Source organism: Salmo trutta, chromosome 4 (assembly GCF_901001165.1).
Source record: "Salmo trutta chromosome 4, fSalTru1.1, whole genome shotgun sequence".
Taxonomy (NCBI): Eukaryota; Metazoa; Chordata; class Actinopteri; order Salmoniformes; family Salmonidae; genus Salmo; species Salmo trutta.
Window position 1 is genome coordinate 2986216 of NC_042960.1, and position 26944 is coordinate 3013159.

The 26944-nt window shown below is 47.4% G+C and overlaps 1 protein-coding gene and 2 non-coding genes across 4 annotated transcripts in view; 1 reads left to right on the forward strand and 2 right to left on the reverse strand.

The window, feature by feature from the left end:
• trnak-uuu (transfer RNA lysine (anticodon UUU)) lies at positions 1-73 on the reverse strand. Its single transcript has one exon. It is a non-coding gene; the product is annotated as a tRNA-Lys (tRNA).
• Positions 74-758: 685 nt separating this feature from the next.
• On the reverse strand, positions 759-831 carry trnat-ugu (transfer RNA threonine (anticodon UGU)). The gene has a single exon. It is a non-coding gene; the product is annotated as a tRNA-Thr (tRNA).
• A 2947-nt stretch (positions 832-3778) lies between these two features.
• Positions 3779-26944, forward strand: part of LOC115191659 (E3 ubiquitin-protein ligase DTX4) — a 35193-nt gene continuing 12027 nt past the window's right edge. Inside the window, exons 1-3 of one of the 2 annotated variants that reach the window (XM_029749464.1) lie at positions 3779-4090; positions 5417-5631; positions 17778-18804. In XM_029749464.1, coding sequence (XP_029605324.1) covers positions 4005-4090; positions 5417-5631; positions 17778-18804 — 1328 coding nt within the window. In that variant the 5' untranslated portion in view covers positions 3779-4004. Of the gene's footprint in view, positions 4091-4634; positions 5121-5416; positions 5632-17777; positions 18805-26944 lie in introns of those variants that run through there. The other variant, XM_029749465.1, reaches the window with a different exon arrangement.

A 26944-nucleotide genomic window follows, 5' to 3' on the forward strand; every position in this document is an offset into this window, starting at 1 on the left:
CGCCCGAACAGGGACTTGAACCCTGGACCCTCAGATTAAAAGTCTGATGCTCTACCGACTGAGCTATCCGGGCCCTTAGTGATAGGGAATGTGGAAATATTTTGATTTTAAAAAGTAGTAAGTAGCTCACGTCTCAACTTGTTAGGAAAGCGACTGTTCGCTACTGTTTCCGATGACTGCATTGTTTCTGTGTTGCTCAGCTCAAGAGCTAGGGGGCAATTTTCAACCACATAGCTAACGTTACTGTAAGTGTATTGCAGGCAACATCGTAACGTTTATACCACAGATGAATAGAGGTTACTAGCTTTGGTTTTACCCACAGGTGAATAGGGACTGTTATCGTATCTTTGGTTATACTAACGTTAAGTTAGCTAGCTACTGTAGCTACACCATAGCTCGCTAGTGTTCCATTTCATTCTGTGGTCAGCTAACCTAGCACCGGTGCAAAGATACACTATTGGCAATGTGTACGTGTTAATAATAATAACTTACTGGTGCAAAGATACACAATTGGCCATTTGTAAGTGTCAACATGCACGGAAAAGCTATTGTCAGTCTCTGTGTTGTTCCTTCAATCTTCATTTATTGGCAATTCATTGCTTTCCTCTGATCAACATACGTAATTTATTAACGTCATTAACGTGAGCAAAAAAACGGAGACTAATGCATGGTGGCAGTTTTTTTTGTCCTGTCCAAGTTTAGGACGTGAATGAACGACGTGTGGTGATCAGATGAAGGGAAAAAAATAAAAAGTGTACAGGCCCCAGCGAGATTTGAACTCGCGACCCCTGGTTTACAAGACCAGTGCTCTAACCCCTGAGCTATGGAGCCCTGTTCTGTTGAGGCTGAAACGCAATCTCTTTTTGAGTGTAGCCTGGATAGTTTTTTCATTAGAGCCCTATAAACGTTCTGAAAACATATATGGTTGGTTGCAAAGGCCTAGATTGATCGATTTTATTGTATTGTAAAGACATCTCTATGTCAGTATTTTAAATCAACACTATAAAGACAACAACAATATCCTGCATTCTGACTTGCAATGTGTTTTCAACTTCAACCACTAGATGGCGTCAAAGAACTGCATTTGTCAACAAGCCGTTTAGAAGTTGTTTGTAGCCTGTCATTTGTTGAGCTCAAGTGGATATATGGTATATGTGGTATATGGCCAATATCCACTGTCCTCTGTACAACGCAACGCGGAGTGCCTGCATACAGCCCTTAGCCGTGGTACAGCCCTTAGCCGTGGTATATTGGCCATATACCACAAACCCCAGAGGTGCCTTATTATAAACTGGTTACCAACGTAATTAGAGCAGTAAAAATAAACGTTTTGTCATACCCATGGTATATGGTCTGATATACCACGGCTGTCAGCCAATCAGCATTCAGGGCTCGAACCACCCAGTTTATAACAGACCTTAAAGACATTTCTTTTTACTGCTCTAAATACGTTAGTAACCAATTGATAATAGCAATAAGGCACCTCGGGGGTTTGTGCTATATGGCCAATATACCACTGCTAAGGGCAGTATCCAAGCACTCCGTGTTGCGTCGTAATTAATAACAGCCCTAAGCCATGGTATTTTGGCCATACATCACACCCCCTCGGGCCTTATTGCTTAAATATAGACTACATACATATTCACAGTCCAGACCAGCATTTACTACTTTACTCATGCTTTTGCACAGCAGTCTTTCAATGGGAAAACTTGGCTATAACCACAGTCTATCTTCTCCAGCCATTCTCTATAACCACTGCACTGACAAATCAAATCTAATTGTATTTGTCACATGCGCCGAATACCACAGGTTACCGTGAAATGCTTACTTACAAGCCCTTAACCAACAATGGAGTTAAGTAAATAGAGTTAAGAAAATATTTACTAAACAAAATAAAGTAAAAAATTAAACACACAAAAAAAAAATAACGAGGCTACAGTTGAAGTTGGAAGTTTACATACACTTACGTTGGAGTCATTAAAACTCATTTTTCAACCACTCCACAAATTTCTTGTTAACAAAGTATAGTTTTGGCAAGTCGGTTAGGACATCTACTTTGTGCATGACACAAGCAATTTTTCCAACAATTGTTTACAGACAGATTATTTCATTATAATTCACTGTATCACAATTCCAGTGGGTCAGAGGTTTACATACACTAAGTTGACTATGTCTTTAAACAGCTTGGAAAATTCCCGAAAATGATGTCATGGCTTTAGAAGCTTCTGATAGGCTAATTGACATCATTTGAGTCAATTGGAGGTGTACCTGTAGATGTAGTTCAAGGCCTACCTTCAAACTCAGTGCCTCTTTGCTTGACAACATGGGAAAATCAAAAGAAATCAGTCAAGACCTCAGAAAAATAATTGTAGACTTCCACAAGTCTAGTTCATCCTTGGGAGAAATTTCAAAACGCCTGAAGGTACCACGTTCATCTGTAGAAACAATAGTACGCAAGTATAAACACCATGGGACCACGCAGCCGTCATACCGCTCAGGAAGGAGACGCGTTCTGTCTCCTAGAGATGAACGTACTTTGGTGCGAAAAGTGCAAATCAATCCCAGAACAATAGCTAAGGACTTTGTGAAGATGCTGCACAGTAAAATGAGTCCTATATCGACATAACCTGAAAGGCCGCTCAGCAAGGAAGAAGCCACTGCTCCAAAACCTCTATAAAAAAGCCAGACTACGGTTTGCAACTGCACATGGGGACAAAGATCCTACTTTTTGGAGAAATGTCCTCTGGTCTGATGAAACAAAAATAGAACTGTTTGGCCATAATGACCATCATTATGTTTGGAGGAAAAAGGTGGAGGCTTGCAAGCCGAAGAACACCATCCCAACCGTGAAGCACAGGGGTGGCAGCATCATGTTGTGGGGGTGCTTTGCTGCAGGAGGGACTGGTGCACTTCACAAAATAGATGGCATCATGAGGCATGTGGATATATTGAAACATCATCTCAAGACATCAGTCAGGAAGCTTGGTTGCAAATGGGTCTTCCAAATGGACAATGACACCAAGCATACTTACAAAGTTGTGGCAAAATGGCTTAAGGACAACAAAGTCAAGGTAGTGGAGTGGCCATCACAAAGCCCTGACCTCAATCCTATAGAAAATGTGTGGGCAGAACTAAAAAAGCGAGCAAGGAGGCCTACAAACCTGACTCAGTTACACCAGCTCTGTCAGGAGGAATGGGCCAAAACTCACCCAATTTATTGTGGGAAGCTTGTAGAAGGCTACCCGAAATGTTTGACCCAAGTTAAACAATTTAAAGGCAACCAAATACTAATTGAGTGTATGTAAACTTCTGACCCACTGGGAATGGGATGAAAGAAATAAAAGCTGAAATAAATAATTATCTCTACTATTATTCTGACATTTTCACATTCTTAAAATAAAGTGATGATCCTAACTGACATAAAACAGGGGATTTTTACTAGGATTAAATGTCAGGAATTGTGAAAAAAAGAATTTAAATGTATTTGGCTAAGGTGTATGTAAACTTCCGACTTCAACTGTATATACAGGTAAAATAACACTGCAACTAACACAGAATGGGCACACAAATGAATAAACCTGCAGTTGGCATAGCCTGTAAAGCAACACTTTACACGTTGCTATTTTTGTGTTTGCCTATGCATTTACAATTTGGGATAACTTAAGGGCGGATCTGCACCAGTGGCGTACTACTACTTTGGAAATTGCACATGACTGGCTTGCTATAGACAGCCTCCTATGGCTTTGGGCGTGGTATAGAAATAGAACGGAGGTACCAGCCTCCGGAATGGGACATATTCAGTTTAAGGATACAGAGACGGATACGTATGGTTAGCCAGAGGACGTAAAATATGTCCAATATTTGCTTTGGAATACTGAATCAATTCCACCATGGAACTTGTATTCCATATCCGATAAATACGCGCAGGAATTTAATTGAATTGTATTTTATGGATTTATGAAAAGGCATATTTTTTTGCATCACTAACCACTTGAGGATTGTAAATGAGAAACATGCGTGTGGAAGACGGACGGATAGTTAGTCTTGGTTTTGAACCCATTTCTAAAACCAAGCCTCCAACGCAACGAACGTAAGTAACTAGTGAATAGGCCAATAGATGTGATTTTTGAAATACCAATAAAATGCTGCATTTGTTGTTTGCGTTTTGATTGTGTTTATAAAAAGGGACTAGTCCGTGCGTAAAAATGCGTTCCAAATGTTCCATGGTCACAATGCATCATAATCACTTTTATCATAACAAGTTGCCTTTCTCTGAACTTGGACAAGTCAATAGAGAGGCTATAAAAACCTATATAGATACCGGAAGGTTTTCTTATTGAATGGTTTATTTCTTGTGCTTAGCCTTGGTAGTCGTGTACAGTAATTGACAGGCGCCAATTCATTTGGCACAATTGGTGTACTTGTAGCCTAATGTAGCCCATCTCCCACCCGAGGGAAGATGCATAGTTACAGTAATGATATGTAATAAACATGTTCAATAGGGCGACTGTACTGTTTCTAGGGTAAACAACGCGATGATTAGCCAATGATCACAAAGAGCTGAGTAATCGCCCACAAACATGTTGTGCCAGGCTTCATCCCCCAAAAAATCGTAGTGAATGGAATTGTATTGTACTGAATGAAACTGTACAACCAATCCGTTCTCTCTGCGTAGCATATACCTGTTCAGCCGGTTTCAAAGACTTGTGAAAGCTCGATCAGGGAGTCACGGGTATTGGTAGGTAGGTCTATTACGAGTGTGGTGTTGGGTGTTTGGAACAGTTCGACACACTACGCCCCAACGACTGGAACGGAGCTCCTTTCTCTCGTCACTCCAGAAGTGGAGCTGGGTCTCGCCACTTGCGCAACAGTGACTCTGGCAAAGGGATTTATACGATTCAGTCGGACACATTCTTTATGCTAGACCGTGACTGAAAACCAAGGCTTTCAACGAGAATAACAAGAGCACCCTCTCCGTTTCTTTGCCCGTCCACGGTTTATGAAGGCATAACAACAGGGTATAAAATAAGATTTCTCCGTGTTCGACCATGAAAGTGACTCGGATATTTGTGCCCAGATGCTGCGCTCCTTCACATTAGCGCGCCGCCGGCTGACTAAATGTAAGATCCCTCTTTGTTCATTTAAGGAGACCTGTATTTGTGTGTAGATATAACCCAGCTACAAGCCCATATAACATGTAAACTACGGGACTTCATGTAGGCTAGATTGAACCAAGTGATGTTGTAATCAGTGATGAGACATCGATCCTCGTTTCAATAAACAGCGATAGGCTATTTTGTAGCCAAATCAAAATGAACTAAGTCTTGCCCGTTTCCTGATGTAAATACAACGTCGCGCCTTCGTTTTTAAACCATGGTTGCTAACAGAGGAGTATTTTCTCACTTCTCTTTCTAAGGGCCACCGTGCTCCATGCGTCCGCTGTGGTCGTGTGGGAATGGCTCAACGAACACGGGCGGTGGCGGCCCTACAGCCCGGCCGTCTCCCACCACATCGAGGCGGTGATACGAAGCGATCCCCGTGGTGGGAGCGTCGTGCTAGGCCAAGTCGACAACCGCCTCTCGCCCTACATCCTAGACCTGCAGTCGATGCACCAGTTCAGGCAGGACACAGGTAAGAAGACGAGAGCTGAGAGGTGGGAATGGCTGTTGTTGTTGTGGGGATGCTGATGTCATGTTACGCGACAGGTGTTGGTGTAAGAAGCCACGTGGATGTATATAGGTGCAGAACTTTTGTGAAACAGCACAGTTTGAAATATATGGCGAATATAAATCAAAACTAGATGGTGTTAAGAGATAGACGGGAAACCATGTGTTTGATGTATTTGATACCATTCCACATATTCTGCTCCAGCCATTACCACAAGCCCTGTCCTCCCCAATTAAGGTGCCACCAACCCCCTGTGATGTCCAGTGAGTGTCTCTGTTTCTTGCTCTGTCCAGAATGGATATATTGTGACAGACAAAAGTCCTATCAGAATTCTTACTTCTACATAGGCCTTTTTAACATCTTAGGCTCAGTTGTCTGTCTGTTCTGGTTTTTACTTCATGTTACAGCGTTCAGTTTGTTTTGCATGTGGTTGAACTAATAGACTGCTTTGCCGCTGGGGTGGAGCTTAGAACTCGCAGCTTGGTTCCATTCCGTCATAGAATTAGAATTAACAATGAATTACAATCACTTCCATATTCCTAGGGCCTGGCTGGGTCCCTGACTTTAACCCTCCGCTTGCCTGTCAGACAGAATGGGGTGACAGTGTGATGACCTACGACAGCTGTACCTCACAGAGCCCTGGCCTCTCTTACGAGAGACATTCTTCCCCCGTACTCCCCGAATCTAACGCACGCAGCTGCCGTGTGGAGACGGACATTGGGTGAGATAAGCAGAGGGAGCGAGAGAGAGAGAAAGGGCACCCTATTCCCTACATAGTGCGCTAGTTTTAGTCAAAAGTAGTGCACTACATAGGGAATAGGGTGCTTTTTGTGACAGCGCCAGAGTGTAAGGGGAAAGCAGAGAGAATGGGATGTTTCACGGCTTAAACAGCAGAGAATCTGAGAATTCCCCCCCCCCCATTAGTCTCAGCCACACTGTCTCCTGTTGATTTCCTCAGTCTTGTCTTTAGTTTTGTCGATAGGCCAGATCTGTGGGGGCTAGAGGCGTCAGAGGCTCGGGACATGGGAGAGAGAGATGGAAGGAGGGAGGTAATAGGGAAGCCCATCTCTCTCTCTCTTTGTTGAAGTTGAGGGAACAGATGTTTGTTCCTCTATTGTGGCCTAGACGTTCACGCAGGCACCCATACACACACACACACACACTCTCTCACACACACACACACACAGGGAAGAGTGTGGGAGAGAGTTGTAGGCGCAGAACTCGGGCGCACCGAGACGGGGTAGAGGGCGTACCGGCAATTATAAGTTCACCGAAGTGGAAGACGAAGACAAAAGGGAGGACGAGGAAGGAAGGGGGAGAGAGAGCAGTAACGACATAAATATCTCCCTTTACCTTGTAGTTCCACTCTGCTATTCCACCACAGCCGGTGATTGTACGATACTGTGACACCTCTCCCTCCCACGTAATCTCACAACGTTGGTGCTAGAGACAGACTGCATGAGAATACCGAAGCTCGCAGCTCACAGCTCGCCAAGCAGCCTCTAAATGAGCTTTACGCCTCACGTGTCCATGTTTCTCCTTTCTCTGTGTCCTGGCTTTTCCCACCACTGTGTGCTGCAGTGCTTCTATGAAGCTGTCAAAGACTCCCATTACTTTGTTGAAAAAGTTCAACAACTTTTTTAGAACTATTATTTGACTTTAAATCCCCTTCCTGTAATTCCCCGTAGCTACTGGGTTTGGAAACGCAGCTTGCCAACTATTCACAGGGCTAATAGTCAAGACTGAAGGGTTTCCAGCTCTTACTGACAGCTTAGGTTTCCCTTTTTCTGGAGGAGCCCTGTGGAAGATAAAACCCGCCTAGCATTAGCGTCTGTCATTTCAGGAAGCCGTTAGCCTTTAGGCTAGCTGCCGTCAGCTGACGTTCGGGGAGTCTTTTCTCAAACACCGGCAAATGTTTTTCTACCTGAAGTGGGTGAATAGAAAGTAGATTGCTTTTGTAATTCTGAGATGCACTTGCCGACTGAGCCGTTGCTGTTACCGTCTGTCAGACAATGGGCAGACTGTTGTGAAAGGGCACACCCTTCTGACCACCGATTGAGTCACTGACTACCTCTCTAACACATTGTCAATATGTCTTTCTGGCTCTGTGCTGGCTCTCCACCTCTGTCTCTCCACCTCTGTCTCTCTCCCTCTCTCTTGCTCTCTCCCTCCTCTATCTACCTCTGTCTCTCTCACTCCTCTGCCTCTCCTGCCTCTCTTGCTCTCTCCCTCCTCTGTCTCTCCTGTCTCTCTCCCTCCTCTGTCTACCTCTGTCTCTCTTGCTCTCCCTCCTCTGTCTCTCCTGTCTCTCTCCCTCCTCTGTCTACCTCTGTCTCTCTTGCTCTCTCCCTCCGTCTCTCCTGTCTCTCTCCCTCCTCTGTCTACCTCTGTCTCTCTTGCTCTCTCCCTCCTCTGTCTCTCCTGTCTCTCTCCCTCTCATACACATAAAACCCCAAACTCAAACAAGTTGACACATTAGTAACACACGCAACACAACCCTGTGGCGGAGAGTGTTGTGGTGGGAGAGTTAGACAATAATGGTTGAAATGACATGATGGTTGATATAGAGTCAGAGACTGACAACAGGCAGATAGACAGAGAGGCTGGCGACAGGCAGATAGACAGAGAGGCTGGCGACAGGCAGATAGACAGAGAGGCTGGCGACAGGCAGATAGACAGAGAGGCTGGCGAATCGGCTAAACACACAGATGAGACTGACAGGGAGGCATAGAGGCTTCTGAGGCATAGACGGATAGGAAAGCACAGAGGGGGGGTCTGGTCTTAGAAGATACACACACACACACACACACACACACACACACACACACACACACACACACACACACACACACACACACACACACGCACTGGTCTTCGAAGAAGCAGCTGGCTTCCTATTTCTGAGGCTCGGAGGCCCTGTTGCTGCCCCAGCTGGTCCAGCCGAAGGGGACACGTTTCCCAGACACCCACAAAGCCTGGGGTCGGGGTCACGGGGTCACCCTGGGGGAGAGAGGGTGGAGGTAAACTAAACACAAGCCAAACCTGAAACGTCTCTCTCTTTCAGGAAGGGAAAGAAGTGAAAGCCTCTAAGCTAGGACCCAAGGGACAGGCCACTTCTAAGTAGAACCAGGCTGGACAAAGAGGCAGCGAGAAAGAGACGAATAGCGAGGGGAAGAGAGAGAAAATATTGAGAAAGATGAAGGGAGGGTAAGAGAGAGAAAGAGTGGAAGTGAAGTACAGATAGAGGGGGAATGGAGGAGAGACTGGAGAGGGAGGAAAGAAGAGTGAGGAGGAGAGAGAGAGAGAGAGAGAGAGAGAAGGGGGTAGAACAGAACAGAAAGGTTTCCCCCAGCCCAATAGGTTGTTGGAGGATAGAGAGAGAGGGAGACGGAGGGGGGAGTAGAACAGAACGTTCCCCCCAGTACAACTCAGTGGGTTGTTGTGCAACAGTCCGTGTCAGGTTACTTCAGGGCCCCAGGGCCTCCCGAGTGCCGTCAGTCACCGTGTGTTTCACAACGTAGGCCTTGGATTAGGAGCAGAGAGGCCTCACACACACACACACACACACACACACACACACACACACACACACACAAAACACAGGGTCATGCATGAATGAGTGCACAGACACACACACACACACATATATGCTCAATGCACACACACAAGCACCCATATGCAATGACGCACACACACTGGATTGTGTTTCATTCTATCCGATGGCTCTCGTGTTTGGGCTAAGAGGGTTAGGTTCGGAGGGCTACAAAGAGAAGGGAGGGAGAGAAGGGACTCCCGAGGGGCGCAGTGCTCTAAGACACGGCATCTCAGTGCTAGAGACGTCCAGGCTGCCGCACATCTGGCTGTGATTGGGAGTCCCATAGGGCGGCGCACAATTGGCCCTGCATTGGTCGGGGTATGCCGTCATTGTAAATAAGAATTTGTTCTTAACTAACTTTCCTAGTTAAATGAAGGTTAAATCAGATAGTGTTGTTTTTGTGCTTCTAGGTTGAGCTGACCATATTGCCCTTTTTTACTGTTTTGGTAGTTTATACTCTCTCTCTCTCTCTCTCCTCTCTGGTGAAGAAGGCCTTTATAGATGGTGTTTACATTTTGTGGAGATCTCAATCTCAATTTAAGGGGCTTTATTGGCATGGGAAACTTATGTTAACATTGCCACAGCAAGTGAAATAGATAATAAACTAAAGTGAAATAAACAATAAAAATGAACAGTAAACATTACACTCACAGAGGTTCTAAAAGAATAAAGACATTTCAAATGTCATATTATGTCTATATACAGTGTTGTAACGATGGACAGAGAGAGAGAGAAAGACAGTAAGACAGTAGTTCGAGGCCTTCTGTGTAGAAGGTCATCTGAGGTCAGTCAGACTAGAACACAGAGAAATGAGGAACGAGGGAAAAGAGAGATGAAGAGAGGGGGAGGGTGTCCTGTCCACGTCATTGTGTCGTTAGAAACCATAGTTCTTCTTTTAGAAGTGATCTAGCAGACACCTTTTATTCTTCTCTTTCCCCTTCCCTTGCTTTATCTCTGCTTGTGACATCAGAGCGCTGCTACATAGATTCTATTCCATTAGCGACATTTTTTCTCTGTTTTGAGAAAGCGACATTCTGGCACAAGGCTGGTTTTCCCATTGAAGCTAAAGGACTAAGGAAGGAGAGACAGCGGTCTTGGGGTCGTGTCTGTCAACCAAAAAGATTGTGTCTGTATTAGTCAACATTTTCCTGCTCTCTTTTTCTCTGTTTCCTTTCCCAATTGTGTATGTGGTTTCTGTGTGTGTGTGTTGTTTCTGTGTGTGTGTGTGTGTGTGTGTGTGTGTGTGTGTGTGTGTGTTTGTTTCAGTGAGCAGAGCAGGAATTCACATCTAATAGTGAGGGGTGAACCTAGGGCAACAGGTAGTGGACCGCTTGACTGGCCAGGTTTGAGAATGGCTGGAAGGCATGTTTCTCACAGTCACACACACACTGACCGTCACACACAGTCACACACACACTCTCCCAGGTCCGTGAGAGAAATTCGACTCAATATGGCATGAGGGTCTGCTATACAAATTGATGGAAAGCGGTGTTGAGGGAAAAACATACAACATTATAAAATCCATGTACACAAACAACAAGTGTGCTGTTACAATTGGTCGAAAAACACACACACTTCTTTCCACAGGGCCGTGGGGTGAGACCGGGATGCAGCTTAAGCCCCACCCTCTTCAACATATATATATATATCAACGAATTGACAAGGGCACTAGAACAGTCTGCAGCACCCGGCCTCACCCTACTAGAATCTGAAGTAGGACTAGGTGATATGGCCTGAAACTCATATCTGAAGTTTTTTCAAACTTCTGGGATATTCACGATACATATTTCAATAAAAAAAAAAATTAAATAATAAGCTGTGTTCTACAATTAAAGGTCAAATACACTGCATTTAAAACAATCAGCAATAATCAAATTAATTCACGCTCATAAAAACAAAAACAATTTTTTTTTAAACTCAATTCTGCGATACAGGCATTTGGAATATTGAGCAAAAACATACATTCAAATTAATTTGATATATCACCCAGCCCTAATCTGAAGTCAAATGTCTACTGTTTGCTGATGATCTGGTGCTTCTGTCCCCAACCAAGGAGGGCCTGCAGTAGCACTGAGATCTTCTGCACAGATTCAGATTCTGTCTGGTTGACCTGGACCCTGACAGTAAATCTCAGTAAGACAAAAATAATGGTGTTCCAAAAAAGGTCCAGTCGCCAGGACCACAAATACAAATTCCATCTAGACACCGTTGCCCTAGAGCACACAACAAACTATACATACCTCGGCCTAAACATCAGCGCCACAGGTAACTTCCACAAAGCTGTGAATGATCTGAGAGACAAGGCAAGAAGGGCCATCAAAACAAACATACAATTCTACATACTAATTAGGGTCTGGCTAAAAATACTTGAATCAGTTATAGAACCCATTGCCCTTTATGGTTGTGAGGTCTGGGGTCCGCTCACCAACCAAGAATTCACAGAATGGGACAAATACCAAATTCTGCAAAAATATCATCCGTGTAAAACACCAAATAATGCATGCAGAGTAGAATTAGGCCCGATACCCGCTAATTATCAAAATCCAGAAAAGAGACATTAAATTCTACAACCACCTAAAACGAAGCGATTCCCAAACCTTCCATAACAAAGCCATCACCTACAGGGAGATGAACCTGGAGAAGAGTCCCCTAAGCCAGTGGTTCCCAAACATTTTATAGTCCCGTACCCCTTCAAACATTCAACCTCCAGCTGCGTACCCCCTCTAGCACCAGGGTCACTCTCAATGTTGTTTTTGCCATCATTGTAAGCCTGCCACACACACACTATACGATACAGTTATTAAACATGAGAATGAGTGTGAGTTTTTGTCACAACCCGGCTCGTGGGAAGTGACAAAGAGCTTCTATAGGTCCAGAGCACAAATAATAATATAATAATAATCAATCATTTTGCTCTTTATTTAACCATCTTACATATAAAACCTTATTTGTTCATCAAAAATGTTGAATAACTCACCACAGGTTAATGAAGGGTGTGCTTGAAAGGATGCACATAACTCTGCATTGTTGGGTTGTGTTGGAGAGAGTCTCAGTATCTGTTGCTTTTATACGCGTCTTGCTACTCGAAAGTCGTCTTTATTCTCGCGCCAAAAACTCCCGTGGCTTATTTTTCAAATTGTCGTGTTTCGTTTCTAAATGTCTGCGCAAGTGTGAAGGTTTTACCGCGAGCGAGTAACGGTTAATGTGATTGGATGTTCATTATAAGACTGGGCTCCCTGTATTTGACATTGTGTCGTTATTTCGCTGAACCCAAATGTTTTAGCCCCGTTGGAAAATATAAATGTACTGTTTGAATATTTTATTTTTTAATGTTTTTTTTTAAAGTGAATCACATTTTTATTTGGCATTGCGCGTACCCCCAGTTTAGGAATACCTGCCCTAAGCAGGCTGGCCCTGGGGCTCTGTTCACAAACAGACCCCACAGAGCCACAGGACAGCAACACAATTAGACCCAACCAAATCATGAGAAAATAAAAGATAATTACTTGACACATTGGAAAGAATCAACAAAAAAACTGTGCAAACCAGAATGCTATTTGGCCCTAAACAGAGAGTACACAGTGGCAGAATACCTGACCACTGTGACTGACCCAAACTTAAGGAAAGCTTTGACTATGTACAGACTCAGTGAGCATAGCCTTGCTATTGAGAAAGGCCGCCGTAGGCAGACCTGGCTCTCAAGAGAAGACAGGCTATGTGCACACTGCCCACAAAATGAGGTGGAAACTGAGCTACACTTCCTAACCTCCTGCCAAATGTATGACCATATTAGAGAGACATATTTCCCTCAGATTACACAAACTCCCATATCTATTGGGTGAAATACCAGCAAGATGTGTGACATGTTGCCACAAGAAAAGGGCAACCAGTGAAGAACAAACACCATTGTTAATAAAACCCATATTTGTTTATTTATCTTCCCCTTTGCACTTTAACTATTTACATATGAGTGAGAGAGAGTGAGAGAGAGTGAGAGAGAGTGAGAGAGTGAGTGAGTGAGAGTGGATATATCAATATCTAAATATCTATCTGGAACCTGTTGTTCCCCTCTGCTTCACCCTTCCTTTCAACGCACACACTCTGGTTCTCACACACTAACTGACCAGTACAGACTGTTGTTTGAGTAACGAAGGGAGGAACAGCCATCTGTTGATTGAGTAACGGTGGGAGGAAGAGGAACAGCCATCTGTTGATTAACGGTGGGAGGAAGAGGAACAGCCATCTGTTGATTAACGGTGGGAGGAAGAGGCCAACCACAGTGACATTGTCTGATCAACAGTTTCCACATCACCCTCATGGGAAAGCGACCTCATCATAAATCAGGTGTTTTATTTCAATAGGATCTTATTGTACTTCCCCAGAACTCCTCTGTCTCATCAGCCATTCAGTCAGTTCACCACGTCCACCATGTAAAGGTTAATGAACAGCCAGCGAGCTTCCACTACCCCGAGGAGACTCATCAGAACCAGCTCTCCTCCTCTACCCCTAGGAGACTCATCAGAACCACCACTCCTCCTCTACCCCTAGGAGACTCATCAGAACCAGCTCTCCTCCTCTACCCCTAGGAGACTCATCAGAACCAGCTCTCCTCCCCTACCCCTAGGGGACTCATCAGAGACACCTCTCCTCCTCTACCCCTAGGAGACTCATCAGAACCAGCTCTCCTCCTCTACCCCTAGGAGACTCATCAGAACCAGCTCTCCTCCTCTACCCCTAGGAGACTCATCAGAACCACCACTCCTCCTCTACCCCTAGGAGACTCATCAGAACCAGCTCTCCTCCTCTACCCCTAGGAGACTCATCAGAACCAGCTCTCCTCCCCTACCCCTAGGAGACTCATCAGAACCAGCTCTCCTCCTCTACCCCTAGGAGACTCATCAGAACCAGCTCTCCTCCTCTACCCCTAGGAGACTCATCAGAACCAGCTCTCTTCCTCTACCCCTAGGAGACTCATCAGAACCAGCTCTCCTCCTCTACCCCTAGGAGACTCATCAGAACCAGCTCTCTTCATCTATCCCTAGGAGACTCATCATAACCAGCTCTCTTCCTCTACCCCTAGGAGACTCATCAGAACCAGCTCTCTTCCTCTACCCCTAGGGGACTCATCAGAACCAGCTCTCTTCCTCTACCCCTAGGAGACTCATCAGAACCAGCTCTCCTCCCCTACCCCTAGGAGACTCATCAGAACCAGCTCTCTTCCTCTACCCCTAGGAGACTCATCAGAAGCAGCTCTCCTCCTCTACCCCTAGGAGACTCATCAGAACCAGCTCTCCTCCTCTACCCCTAGGAGACTCATCAGAACCACCACTCCTCCTCTACCCCTAGGAGACTCATCAGAGACACCTCTCCTCCTCTACCCCTAGGGGACTCATCAGAACCACCACTCCTCCTCTACCCCTAGGAGACTCATCAGAGGCACCTCTCCTCCCCTACCCCTAGGAGACTCATCAGAACCACCACTCCTCCTCTACCCCTAGGAGACTCATCAGAACCACCACTCCTCCTCTACCCCTAGGGGACTCATCAGAACCACCACTCCTCCTCTACCCCTAGGAGACTCATCAGAACCACCACTCCTCCTCTACCCCTAGGAGACTCATCAGAACCACCACTCCTCCTCTACCCCTAGGAGACTCATCAGAGGCACCTCTCCTCCTCTACCCCTAGGAGACTCATCAGAGACAGGCTCCACATTACGCCACAGATTATGATGGTTGATGATGATTACCATACTAACTCCTGGGATTCTAGTTTACTAGGTGGTGGAGATGGGTGTAATGTGTATATTGATGTTGTATATACTGGGCACCTTTGTAAAAGAGACCGAGGTCTCAATGTCTTCCCTGTAAAAAAAAAAGAAAGAAGGAAAAACAAATAGAACGAGTTGGGTGGGTTTTACGATCCACCGTTAAAATGAGTCCATATTCATTTGGGTAACCTGAGCGTAATGGATTTGGACGGTAACGTAATCTGTGGCGACATGTTCTAAGAACCGGTTCTCAACAAGGAACCTTTGTGGAACTAGAAGGCTCAGTGGTCGAGCTGGAACAGTCCCTCAGTAGCGATGGAGGCTGGTGAGGGGAGGACGGCTCATAATAATGTCCGGAACGGAGAAGACGGAATGGCATCAAACACCTGGAAACCATGGGAACCATGTTATTGATGCGTTGATTCCGCTCCAGTCGTTACCACGAGTCTGTCCTCCCCAATTAAGGTGCCACTAGCCACCTGTGCTCGGTAGGTGTTACCCCAGCTGGTCCCTGTTTACCTTCACAGCAACCTGTTTTTTAAGTCACCTTCAACCCCCTGTAGACACACACACACACCTGACTTGCTCACCCCCCACCTAAATCATCACACACACCCCCCAACAACCCCCCCAGCCTGCCCTCTCCCCCAGTGGCCTCGGTGAAAGACAGTGAAGGGGCTAGAGAGGTGGATATTATCCCTCAGATGAAAGGAGAACAGTGTTTTCCCTCCAAAGAGAGGAGCGTCCACCGGTACATAAGACACACCGACAGGGTGGAAGGTTGTTATCCCTCTGGCTGCACCCCTGTGATAAGCCTCGGCCCTATTCATCCGTGCACGCTGTAGAGAAAAAAAGTTTTGCAACGGAAGACGAAAACAAACGTTACTTACTGGACCCCGTTCAGGTAGTCCCTCCCTGTTTCAGTCCCTTATCTTCCGGTGGGCGCCTAATGAACACAGCCCTCTGTGTCTCCAATAGAGACTATAGACGGTGATTTAAAGGACGTGGCCGTGGTCTCTCACGTTACGGGAAGTCGAAGGGAAGGTGTGTGTGGGCACGGCTGTCTCGGCTTGTCATCACAATCGATTGAGCTGTTCAGAATCATGGCCAACAAGTCTTTAGCGGTTGTGTAGACGGCGATGCTATCTCCGTCTTTTCTCACGTGCACGTTGTTAACGGCTCTGTGCAAATGATAGCGAGAGCTCAACACGTTATTTGTGAAATATTATTTGTGAAATATTAAGGGGCCCGGAGTTTATCCTTCTGGCCAGGAAAGACAGAGTCCTAGAGGTGGGCTAAAGTATGACCCGTATGTTTCTCTTCAAAGGTCATCCATCACTAGAGGTTTCTATCAGAATCCAGTCCACCCGTGACTGTCCTCATCCCAGCTAGTGGTTTGTCTTTGTGAGAGCCGGCCTTTGTTTCTGTGGAACTGAAAGAGCCCTGTTTCCTCTGCAGTCTACTGAGTCTCACATGCTACTCCTGGGGTCAAGTGCTCATTTCTCTTTTAGAACCATTGTATCGTTTTATAGAGGAAAAAGACCTCCCGGCTCAGCCTTTAGTCCCCACACACACACACACACTTTTTCTCTCTTTCTCTCTCACTTTCTCTCTCTCAATTCAATTCAAAGAGTCTCTCTCTGTCTCTCTGTCTCTCTGTCTCTCTGTCTCTCTGTCTCTCTGTCTCTCTGTCTCTCTGTCTCTCTGTCTCTCTGTCTCTCTGTCTCTCTGTCTCTCTGTGTCTCTGTGTCTCTGTGTCTCTGTGTCTCTGTCTTTCAATTCAAAGGGTCTCTCTCACACACACACACACACACACACAACACAATACCCTTGACTGTGTGCCTCAAACAAACATCGCTAGGCCTGCTGCATTCAGGCACCTCTTTTGATGTCTGTGTGTCCCAGTCTGTCTCGGCCAGGCCCCAGTGTGGGTCCCTCTTCTCTCTACCTTGGCATTGGCTGAATGGCCGTGCCACACGTTGCCCGTGGTTACCAAGCTCGTCTCTGATTGGACGGTTCCTGACCCTCCTTGGTTTGGCACAGATGTGTGGTGCCATGCTAGGCCTGCTGGTTTGGGTGCTTTCAACCCATTAAACATCTCTATGGTTACCACTATCGATTCATCTTAAACCAATTTGCGTTTCAAATGGAATTTTGACAACTACACGCTTCCCTAAACTTCTTTTAATACTGTTGGTCATTAAATGTGTCTTTGTAGCTGTTTGGCTGACTGCATTTGGAAATAATTTAATTTGAGTTCAGGTCATTTGAGTTAGGGTTGAGTTCAGGTCATTTGAGTTAGGGTTGAGTTCAGGTCATTTGAGTTAGGGTTGAGTTCAGGTCATTTGAGTTAGTATTGAGTTCAGGTCATTTGAGTTAGGGTTGAGTTCAGGTCAGAGGATGTGTGAATGTGTGTAAGAGCTTATATTAACGTTCACTCCTGTGGGGAGAAGCTAGCTTGTCAATTAAAACCATACGAAAGTGTTCCCACATGCATTTATGTTCCTGTTTCAACCTCCACACTGAAACTACAATGTACCATTTCCTACTCTTTTCATGCTGTAGTCATGCGCCTGGTTCCTCTCTAGGTTTCTTCCTTCCAGGGACTTTGTCCTGTCCACTGTGCTTCTGCTTGCTCTTCAGTGTCTAGACTAGTTTGCTGTGAAGCCCTTTGTGACAACTGCCATTGGAAAAATACATTAGATTGATTGATAGTCGTACTAACCCCAGCATCTCCCCCTGCAGGTATGATCCGGCCGGTGCGCCGTAGCTTCTACGACCCCACGTCGGCGCCGGGCCAGGGTTGGCTGTGGGAGTGGGAGAACGACGCTGGGTCCTGGACCCAGTACGACACGGAGGTCGGCATCGCCATCCAGACGGCCCGGGACCGCCAGCAGCCCTGGCTGGACCTGGCGCCGCTGGGCTTCTGCTACCTGGTGGACCTGCAGGGCATGACCCAGATCAACAGGCAGACCCAGAGACAACGCAGGATACAGCGGAGGTCCGACGTGGCCTACCCACTGGTGTCAGGACCGGTACCCAGGAACGGAGGTGGAGGATCGGGTCCGACAGGAGCGTTACTGGGTGTTGGGGTGTCGGGCGTCAATGGAGGCGTGGTGTACCCAAGCGGCGGGCTGGCGACCATGCAGTCCCTCGCCGGGCAGCCGTGCTCCTGCCAGCAGTGCATGCTGGTCTTTAGTGTGAAGCAGAGCACTGTGTGGTCATCGACGCACAAGTTGGGCCACCGGCCGAGTAAACCTCAGAGTAAACCACCCAGCCCCAAATCTGCCACCCTGGGGCGGGGCCAACTCAGGAGCTCCCCCGCTAGATCTGCCTACTCCAAAACCTTACCTCACGGACTCTCCATATCCCGGAACCAGTCCTCACCGCGACGGAATGCCGCCCTCTTCGCCCGCTCCCTCTCCCTCCTCAGCGCCCAAACGGGCACCCTCTCCATCTCCAACCGACCCCCTCCTCCCTCCCTCCCGCCCCCTCAGCCGCCCTCCTCCAATCAGGGCCACCGTCCGTCCGCGCCGCCCCCCTCTCCCTCCGCCACGAGTCAACCGGTGCCCACCGCCACGCTCGTCACCCCGGCGACCGCCGTGACGTCACCGCCCTCGCCCGTGCCGTCCCCGTCGCCGCGGCCCATGGCGCCCCAGCGCTCGGCGGCGTGCTCTGCCCCCCTGCCCCAGCGGTCCAGTCTGGCTGGGCTCAGCCGGCCCGCCCTACAACGCATCGCCATGGCCCAGTCACGAGCCCTCATCGCCTCTGGGTGAGTGACACACACACACACACACACACACTGATGTAACTGATACACACAAACACTCAGTGGTTGCCACGGTGAGTGAGATGGTTTTGGTTGAGTTGTTGTTATGACTGAATGATTCTGGATGATCTCATCTGGTTCTACTTGGTTTTTCATATTGGAGAATACTGTGTTGTTGTAGCGTCTACATTCTTCTACTCTTTGGATGCTTTCGGGGTGAGTCTTTGCGGGTGAGTCTTTGAGGGTGAGTCTTTGCGAGTCAGTGGATGTGGGACTGTGTCTACTTGTGAGAGGGAGTACGCATCTAACTCTCCCAGCAGCCCCTCTGACAGATGACCATCCGGGGACCAGAAAGAAAGGAGCGGTTGTGGAGGGAGTGGAGGAATGAGGGAGTGGAGGAATGAGGGAGTGGAGGAATGAGGGAGTGGAGGAATGAGGGAGTGGAGGGAGTGGAGGAATGAGGGAGTGGAGGAATGAGGGAGGGGAGGAATGAGGGAGTGGAGGGAGTGGAGGAATGAGGGAGGGAGTGGAGGAATGAGGGGATGAGGGAGGGGAGGAATGAGGGAGGGGAGAAATGAGGGGATGAGGGAGGGGAGGAATGAGGGGATGGAGGGAGTGGAGGAATGAGGGAGTGGAGGGATTGGAGGAATGAGGGAGTGGAGGAATGAGGGAGTGGAGGAATGAGGGAGTGGAGGAATGAGGGAGTGGAGGAATGAGGGAGTGGAGGGAGTGGAGGAATGAGGGAGTGGAGGAATGAGGGAGTGGAGGAATGAGGGAGGGGAGGAATGAGGGAGTGGAGGGAGTGGAGGAATGAGGGAGGGAGTGGAGGAATGAGGGGATGAGGGAGGGGAGGAATGAGGGAGGGGAGGAATGAGGGGATGGAGGGAGTGGAGGAATGAGGGAGTGGAGGAATGAGGGAGTGGAGGAATGAGGGAGTGGAGGAATGAGGGAGTGGAGGGAGTGGAGGAATGAGGGAGGGGAGGAATGAGGGAGGGGAGGAATGAGGGAGTGGAGGGAGTGGAGGAATGAGGGAGGGAGTGGAGGAATGAGGGGATGAGGGAGGGGAGGAATGAGGGAGGGGAGGAATGAGGGCATGAGGGAGGGGAGGAATGAGGGGATGGAGGGAGTGGAGGAATGAGGGGATGGAGGGAGTGTGAGAGAGGAGAGTACAGCCTTTCTGCACGCCAGAGGGTCTAAGGCCTCCCTCCATCTCTCTCTTTCCCCCTCTTCCCCCTCTCCCCTACACTCGCCCCCCCCCCTCCAACTCTTCCTTCGCTCCGTCTCTCTCTCTCTCTTTGGGTTTCCCAGGACTCCTGAGTTCTGGGGGCCCATCCCGGGCTCTATTGTGTGCGCCCAAGCGTTTCCACGGCAACCTTTGTGGCCACATTGAGGCCTAGTCTGCATTAGCAACACAATGCCCGCCTCTGCGGTGGCCAGCCCGGGACAACAGGGTCTGGGCTGGGGGAGCCGTGAGGCGGGTAGGGGGGTTGGTTTGGGAAGTAGAAGGTTAGGGGCGGAGGAGTGGAGGTAGAGGGATATATGCATGGGGGGTGAAGGGTTTTATGGATAGTGGGGAGTGGGGGGTAGAAGGAAGACAAAAGCAGAAACCACAGTCATCATTGTAATGCTCCGTCTCGGTCTGTCTTGAGGCTTTTGTCAAGGAGGATCTTGGGGGGTTGGGGAGCAAGAGAGTCCTACATTTAGGGAGTTTGGGGGGGTAGACATAGCCAGCCAGACACAGACACTGTCAGAGGGGGGGGGGGGGGGGACAAAGGAACAACTCAGCAACTAGCAGAGATTGATCACGATCAGGCACAAGAAATCAGGCCACAGCCGGAGGGAGGGGGGGGGGGAAATAGAGCAAACCTAGATTGTTGATTGTAATACGCAGAGCAGTGTTACGTTGTTAGTCAGTTGTCACACACACACACACACACACACACACACACACACACACAGAGTTGTGAAATTGTTTCAAACCAAGGGGGACACACACACAGAGTAAGTCAATATTGATGTCCTCACAAAGCTGCAGGAATGTGTCTCTCTTTCTTCTAGTGGGGGGGGGGGGGGGTGAGAAAGAGACAAAAGAGTGAAAGGAAAGGGGGAGGAAGGGTTTCAGAGGGCTGAGAAAAGAGAGAGAGACAGTGTGGTAACACCGTTACCACACTGTATATAGACATACAATGACATTTGAAATGTCTCTATTATTTTGGAACTTGTGTGAGTGTAGTACTTACTGTTCACGTTTTGTTTATTTCACTTTTGTTTATCATTTCACTTGCTTTGGCAATGTAAACATATGTTTCCCATGCCAATAAAGCCCTTAAATAGAATTGAATTGAAGAGAGAGAGAGAGAGAGAGAGAGAGAGAGAGCAAGGGTAATAGAAACTCTGGAAACCGAGCCAAAACTTAAAAAAAATAATAGAACATAATTGAAATCGATACAATGTATTCATGTGGTAACAGGTCCAGTATTTTGTAATGCAGCAGGGTTCTGTTGCATTGACTGTGTCTGGCCTATAGGGGGAGCTCTCTGCCACTTCAATAGACCACCAATCTATCTGTTTGTCTGGCTGCCTTCATACAGCCTATTGGTTAGCAATTTTCAAATGTATCAGAGTTATGGAATAAACTGGCGTTTTAAAGGTGTGTGTGTGTGTGTGTGTGCACACTTACACACGAGTGTGTGAGAATGCTTGGGAGTTTGTTGCTCCCAAGGCTAAATCACACGTTCTTCATGACCATCTGGGGACACAGGGAGGAGAGGAGGGAGAGAGAGAGGGATAACAAAGAAGGGGAGGAGTGTGTGATGGAGTGGGGGGTTAGGGTCGCCAGGGGTCAAGAGGCTCTACCAACCCACCCTCCTCTCTCTCTTCTCCCCCACCCTCCTCTCTCTCTTCTCCCCCACCCTCCTCTCTCTCTTCTCCCCCACCCTCCCCTCTCTCTTCTCCCCCACCCTCCCCTCTCTCTTCTCCCCCACCCTCCCCTCTCTCTTCTCCCCCACCCTCCCCTCTCTCTTCTCCCCCACCCTCCTCTCTCTCCTCTTTCCCACCCTCTCTTCTTTGCCCCACCCTCCTCTCTCTCCTCTCCCCCACCCTCCTCTCTCTCTCTCTCTTTTCCCCCAACCTCCTCTCTCCTCTCCCCACCCTCCTCTCTCTCTCCTCCACCACCCTCCCCAGTCTCCCTGTCTGTCTGCCCCTCTCCCACTAAGACACTAGATACACAAACAAACAACCCCAAAGAGAAATAAACTGCACTGCAATGTCCACATTCCATTGTCTTCCAAAGATAACTAGTAAAGTATGTACACCGAGTGCACTAGGTTGAGTAGTACAGTAGTCTTAGTAGATCTAGGATCAGCCTTCCTAAATCCTAACCTTAACCAAACTGATCTTAGATCAGGGTTTAGGAGCAACTGCATCCCATTCAGAAGCAGGAAGTGTGATTATCTGGGAACCAGAGTTTCTCACCCAGCTGAGATGCAGAGGTCATGTCTATAATAATGTCATTATTAACTAATTAGCGCAGGAGGTGTGAGAGTGAGTGAGTGAGGGAAGGAAGGAGAGCGAGATGGTAGGATATAAAGAAGGGAGAGGAATATCCAGATAAAACAACAGACAGACTCAGAGGGGAAGAAAGGCCTTGAAAATGTAAGACCTCATCTGACCCTGAGAAAAGAGGAACGGATGAATGAAAGAGAAAGAAACAGAGATATGGGTGAAGGACGTAGATAAAGAGGAGCGTGGGAAAGACATTTAGTTCATTTGTTTCATCTGCATTTTGGATAATGGGCTCCATGTAGTAAAGGCCCAATGCAGATGTTTTTATCTCAATATCAAATCATTTCTGGCTAACGATTAGGTACCTTACTGTGATTGTTTTCAATGAAAATGGTCAAAAATAAACAAAAATAGCTTCTTAGTAAAGAGCAATTTCTCAAGCAAGAATTTTGCTAGGACTGTCTGGGAGTGGGGAGGGGAAAACTGAAAACGAGTTGTTATTGGCAGAGAGGTTTGGAACTCTCTTTCTTATTGGTCTATTAACTAATTTACCGCCTGGTGATGTCACCAGGGAGGTCAAAACTCCATCCCACCAAACAGCTCTTACACTAAAAGGGCATTATCATCACTTTCACAATTTCTCAGTATTATTCCAACCTCGTAGCGTGTAAATATACACTGAGTGTACAAAACATTAAGGACACCTTCTTAATATGGAGTCGCACCCCCTCCCCTTTGCCCTCAGAACGGCCTCAGTTCTTCAGAGCGTGAACCCCCTTTCACCCTCAGAACGGCCTCAGTTCTTCAGGGCACGAACCCCCTTTCACCCTCAGAACGGCCTCAGTTCTTCAGGGCACGAACCCCCTTTCACCCTCAGAACAGACTCAGTTCTTCAGAGCATGAACCCCCTTTCACCCTCAGAACGGCCTCAGTTCTTCAGAGCACGAACCCCCTTTCACCCTCAGAACAGAGTCAGTTCTTCAGAGCATGAACCCCCTTTCACCCTCAGAACGGCCTCAGTTCTTCAGAGCATGAACCCCCTTTCACCCTCAGAACAGCCTCAGTTCTTCAGGGCATGAACCCCCTTTCACCCTCAGAACGGCCTCAGTTCTTCAGAGCATGAACCCCCTTTCACCCTCAGAACGGCCTCAGTTCTTCAGAGCATGAACCCCCTTTCACCCTCAGAACGGCCTCAGTTCTTCAGAGCATGAACCCCCTTTCACCCTCAGAACGGCCTCAGTTCTTCAGAGCATGAACCCCCTTTCACCCTCAGAACAGACTCAGTTCTTCAGAGCATGAACCCCCTTTCACCCTCAGAACGGCCTCAGTTCTTCAGAGCATGAACCCCCTTTCACCCTCAGAACGGCCTCAGTTCTTCAGAGCACGAACCCCCTTTCACCCTCAGAACGGCCTCAGTTCTTCAGAGCACGAACCCCCTTTCACCCTCAGAACAGACTCAGTTCTTCAGAGCATGAACCCCCTTTCACCCTCAGAACAGACTCAGTTCTTCAGAGCACGAACCCCCTTTCACCCTCAGAACAGACTCAGTTCTTCAGAGCATGAACCCCCTTTCACCCTCAGAACGGCCTCAGTTCTTCAGAGCATGAACCCCCTTTCACCCTCAGAACGGCCTCAGTTCTTCAGAGCACGAACCCCCTTTCACCCTCAGAACGGCCTCAGTTCTTCAGAGCGTGAACCCCCTTTCACCCTCAGAACAGACTCAGTTCTTCAGAGCATGGACTCTACAAGGTGTTGAACGCATTCCACAGGGATGCTGGTCCATGTTGACTCCAATGCTTCCCACAGTTGTGTCAAGTTGGCTGGATGTCCTTTGGGTGGTGGACCATTCATGACACACACGGGAAACTGTTGAGCGTGAAAAACACAGCAGCGTTGCAGTTCTTGACACAAACCGGTGTGCCTGTTACCTACTATCATACCTGGTTCAAAGACACTTACATCTTTTGTCTTGCCTATTCACCCTCTGAATGACACACACACACAATCCATGTCTCAATTATCTCAGGACTTAAAAATCCTTCTTTAACCTGACTCCTCCCCTTCATCTACGCTGATTTGAAGTGAATCTGATTTGAAGGTGACATCAATAAGGGATCATAGCTTTTACCTGGATTGACCTGGTCAGTCTGTCATGGAAAGAGCAGGTGTCCTGAATGTTTTGTACACTCAGTGTGTGTATATATATATATATATATATATATATATACAGGAAAATCATGTTTTTTACTGCACTGAGCCTTTAAGGTCAAATGTGTTAGTGCCTATGTACTGTAGGTGAAGCAGGCCATGTGTTAGTGAAGATCTCCTTTATGTAGGGCTTTGTGGAGGTGTACAACGCTGTGTGGAACTATCTGAGTGCAGACATGCTAGTGTGTCTGCGTCACAGGTGGTTGGTGGCTCCTTAATTGGGGAGGACGGGCTCATGGCAAATGCTGGAGCGGAATCAGTGGAATGGTATCAAACACATCTAACAAATGGTTTCCATGGTTTCCAGGTGTTTGATGCCATTCCGTTCGCTCCGTTCCGGACATTATTATGAGCCGTTCTCCCCTCAGCAGCCTCCACTGGTCTGAGTGCGTACATGTGTGTATCAGTGTGTCTGAGTGGGTACATGTGTGTGTCAGTGTGTCTGAGTGGGTACATGTGTGTGTCAGTGTGTCTGAGTGGGTACATGTGGGTACATGTGTGTGTCTGAGTGCGTACATGTGTGTATCAGTGTGTCTGAGTGGGTACATGTGGGTACACGTGTGTGTCTGAGTGCGTACATGTGTGTATCAGTGTGTCTGAGTGGGTACATGTGTGTGTTGGTGTGTCTGAGTGCGTACATGTGTGTGTCTGAGTAGGTACATGTGTGTGTCAGGTATATATGGTGGATTACACCTATGGTCTCCAGTTGCTGTGTGTGTAATAATGAGTGGTTCTCCCTCTCTCTCTGTCTGTCTCTCATACTCTCTGTCTCTCTGTCTTTCATACTCTCTGTCTTTCATACTCTCTGTCTTTCATACTCTCTGTCTCTCATACTCTCTGTCTCTCATACTCTCTGTCTCTGTCTCTCTCATACTCTCTGTCTCTCATACTCTCTGTCTCTCATACTCTCTGTCTCTGTCTCTCTCATACTCTCTGTCTCTCATACTCTCTGTCTCTGTCTCTCTCATACTCTCTGTCTCTCTCATACTCTCTGTCTCTCATACTCTCTGTCTCTCATACTCTCTCTCTCATACTCTGTCTCTCTCTTGCTTTTCTTTCATTCATGGTTTAGGGTTGTACACTGGTCATTCACTCTCTGACTCACTCATTGTTCCAGGTGTGTGTGTGTGTGTGTGTGTGTGTGTGTGTGTGTGTGTGTGTGTGTGTGTGTGTGTGTGGGTGTGTGTGTGTGTGTGTGTGTGTGTGTGTGTGTCAGTAGGACAGCTGGGAATTGTGTTAATGCATTGTAGATAAGCTGGGGCTCAAACGAGACTAAACCTTCTCCACAGTGCATTTCTACCTCACAATAACCGTCCCGTTGCACAGCCAGCGGTCTCGTACAGCTTACTGTAGTATTAATAACCTCACTGACTGGTTACTGTCTCCATCTTCATTCAGCTCAGGCCTGGTCATAGGTCTAATAGGCCATTCAGCACTTAACATGACCCCTGTGTGTGTGTCAAGTTGTCAACAACACTGACTTGAGGTCAGACTGGATCTACTGTAAACTCTTAGAGAAGAAGAAGCTACCTAGAACCATAAGGGTTGTTCCACTGTCCCCATAGGAGAACCCTCTGAAAACCATTTTTGGGGTTCCAAGTGGAACCTTTTTCACCACCAAAGGGTTTTTCCTGAAAAAATCTATACAGTTACATATGGGGATATCATTTTTGACGATATATTGTATTGTGTTGTTTTGACAATATCACAATATTAAACAATTATGATCTTGTCTCATCGCTGTAACTCAAAGGTGGAGTCATGTGTCCTCCGAAACATGACCCGCCTAACCACCCTTCTTAACACCCGCAGTCCCTATGGGACCTCATTGTATTACAGACTGGGATCAAACCCGGGTCTGTAGTGACGCCTCAAGCACTGCGATGCAGTGCCGTAGACCACTGCGCCACTCAGGAGGACCTCGCAATGTTATTGTAGCGCCAGCTGCCTCAAAACTCCAGGCGTCTTCCTTCATAGCTTGTTCTTGTTATCCATCTTCTTCAATAGGGAGACATTTTGTTCTCATCACTTTCATTTCCATGACTGATTTTAAAACTCATTTTCTCATGGCTCCCTCTTGTACCTCCGCAGCAGACGTGGTGAGCAATATGTTTGGAACATCGAATTGCAATGAAATCACAGTAGCGAATCGCAATACATTTAGAATCGTGAGAATTGTAATACATATGGTATCATGATAATATTGTATCGTGAGGTCCCTGGCGATTAGCAGCCCTACACACACACACACACACACACACACACACACACACACACACACACACACACACACACACACACACACAGTGAGTCACTCACTCAGTGACTGTGACACCTGCAGGGAGGGTTAACCAAAAGCCTCTTAGCTCCAACTCAAAGCTTGTTAAGGCAGAACCCTGAACCGGAAGCTACAGATGAGGATGATGATGAT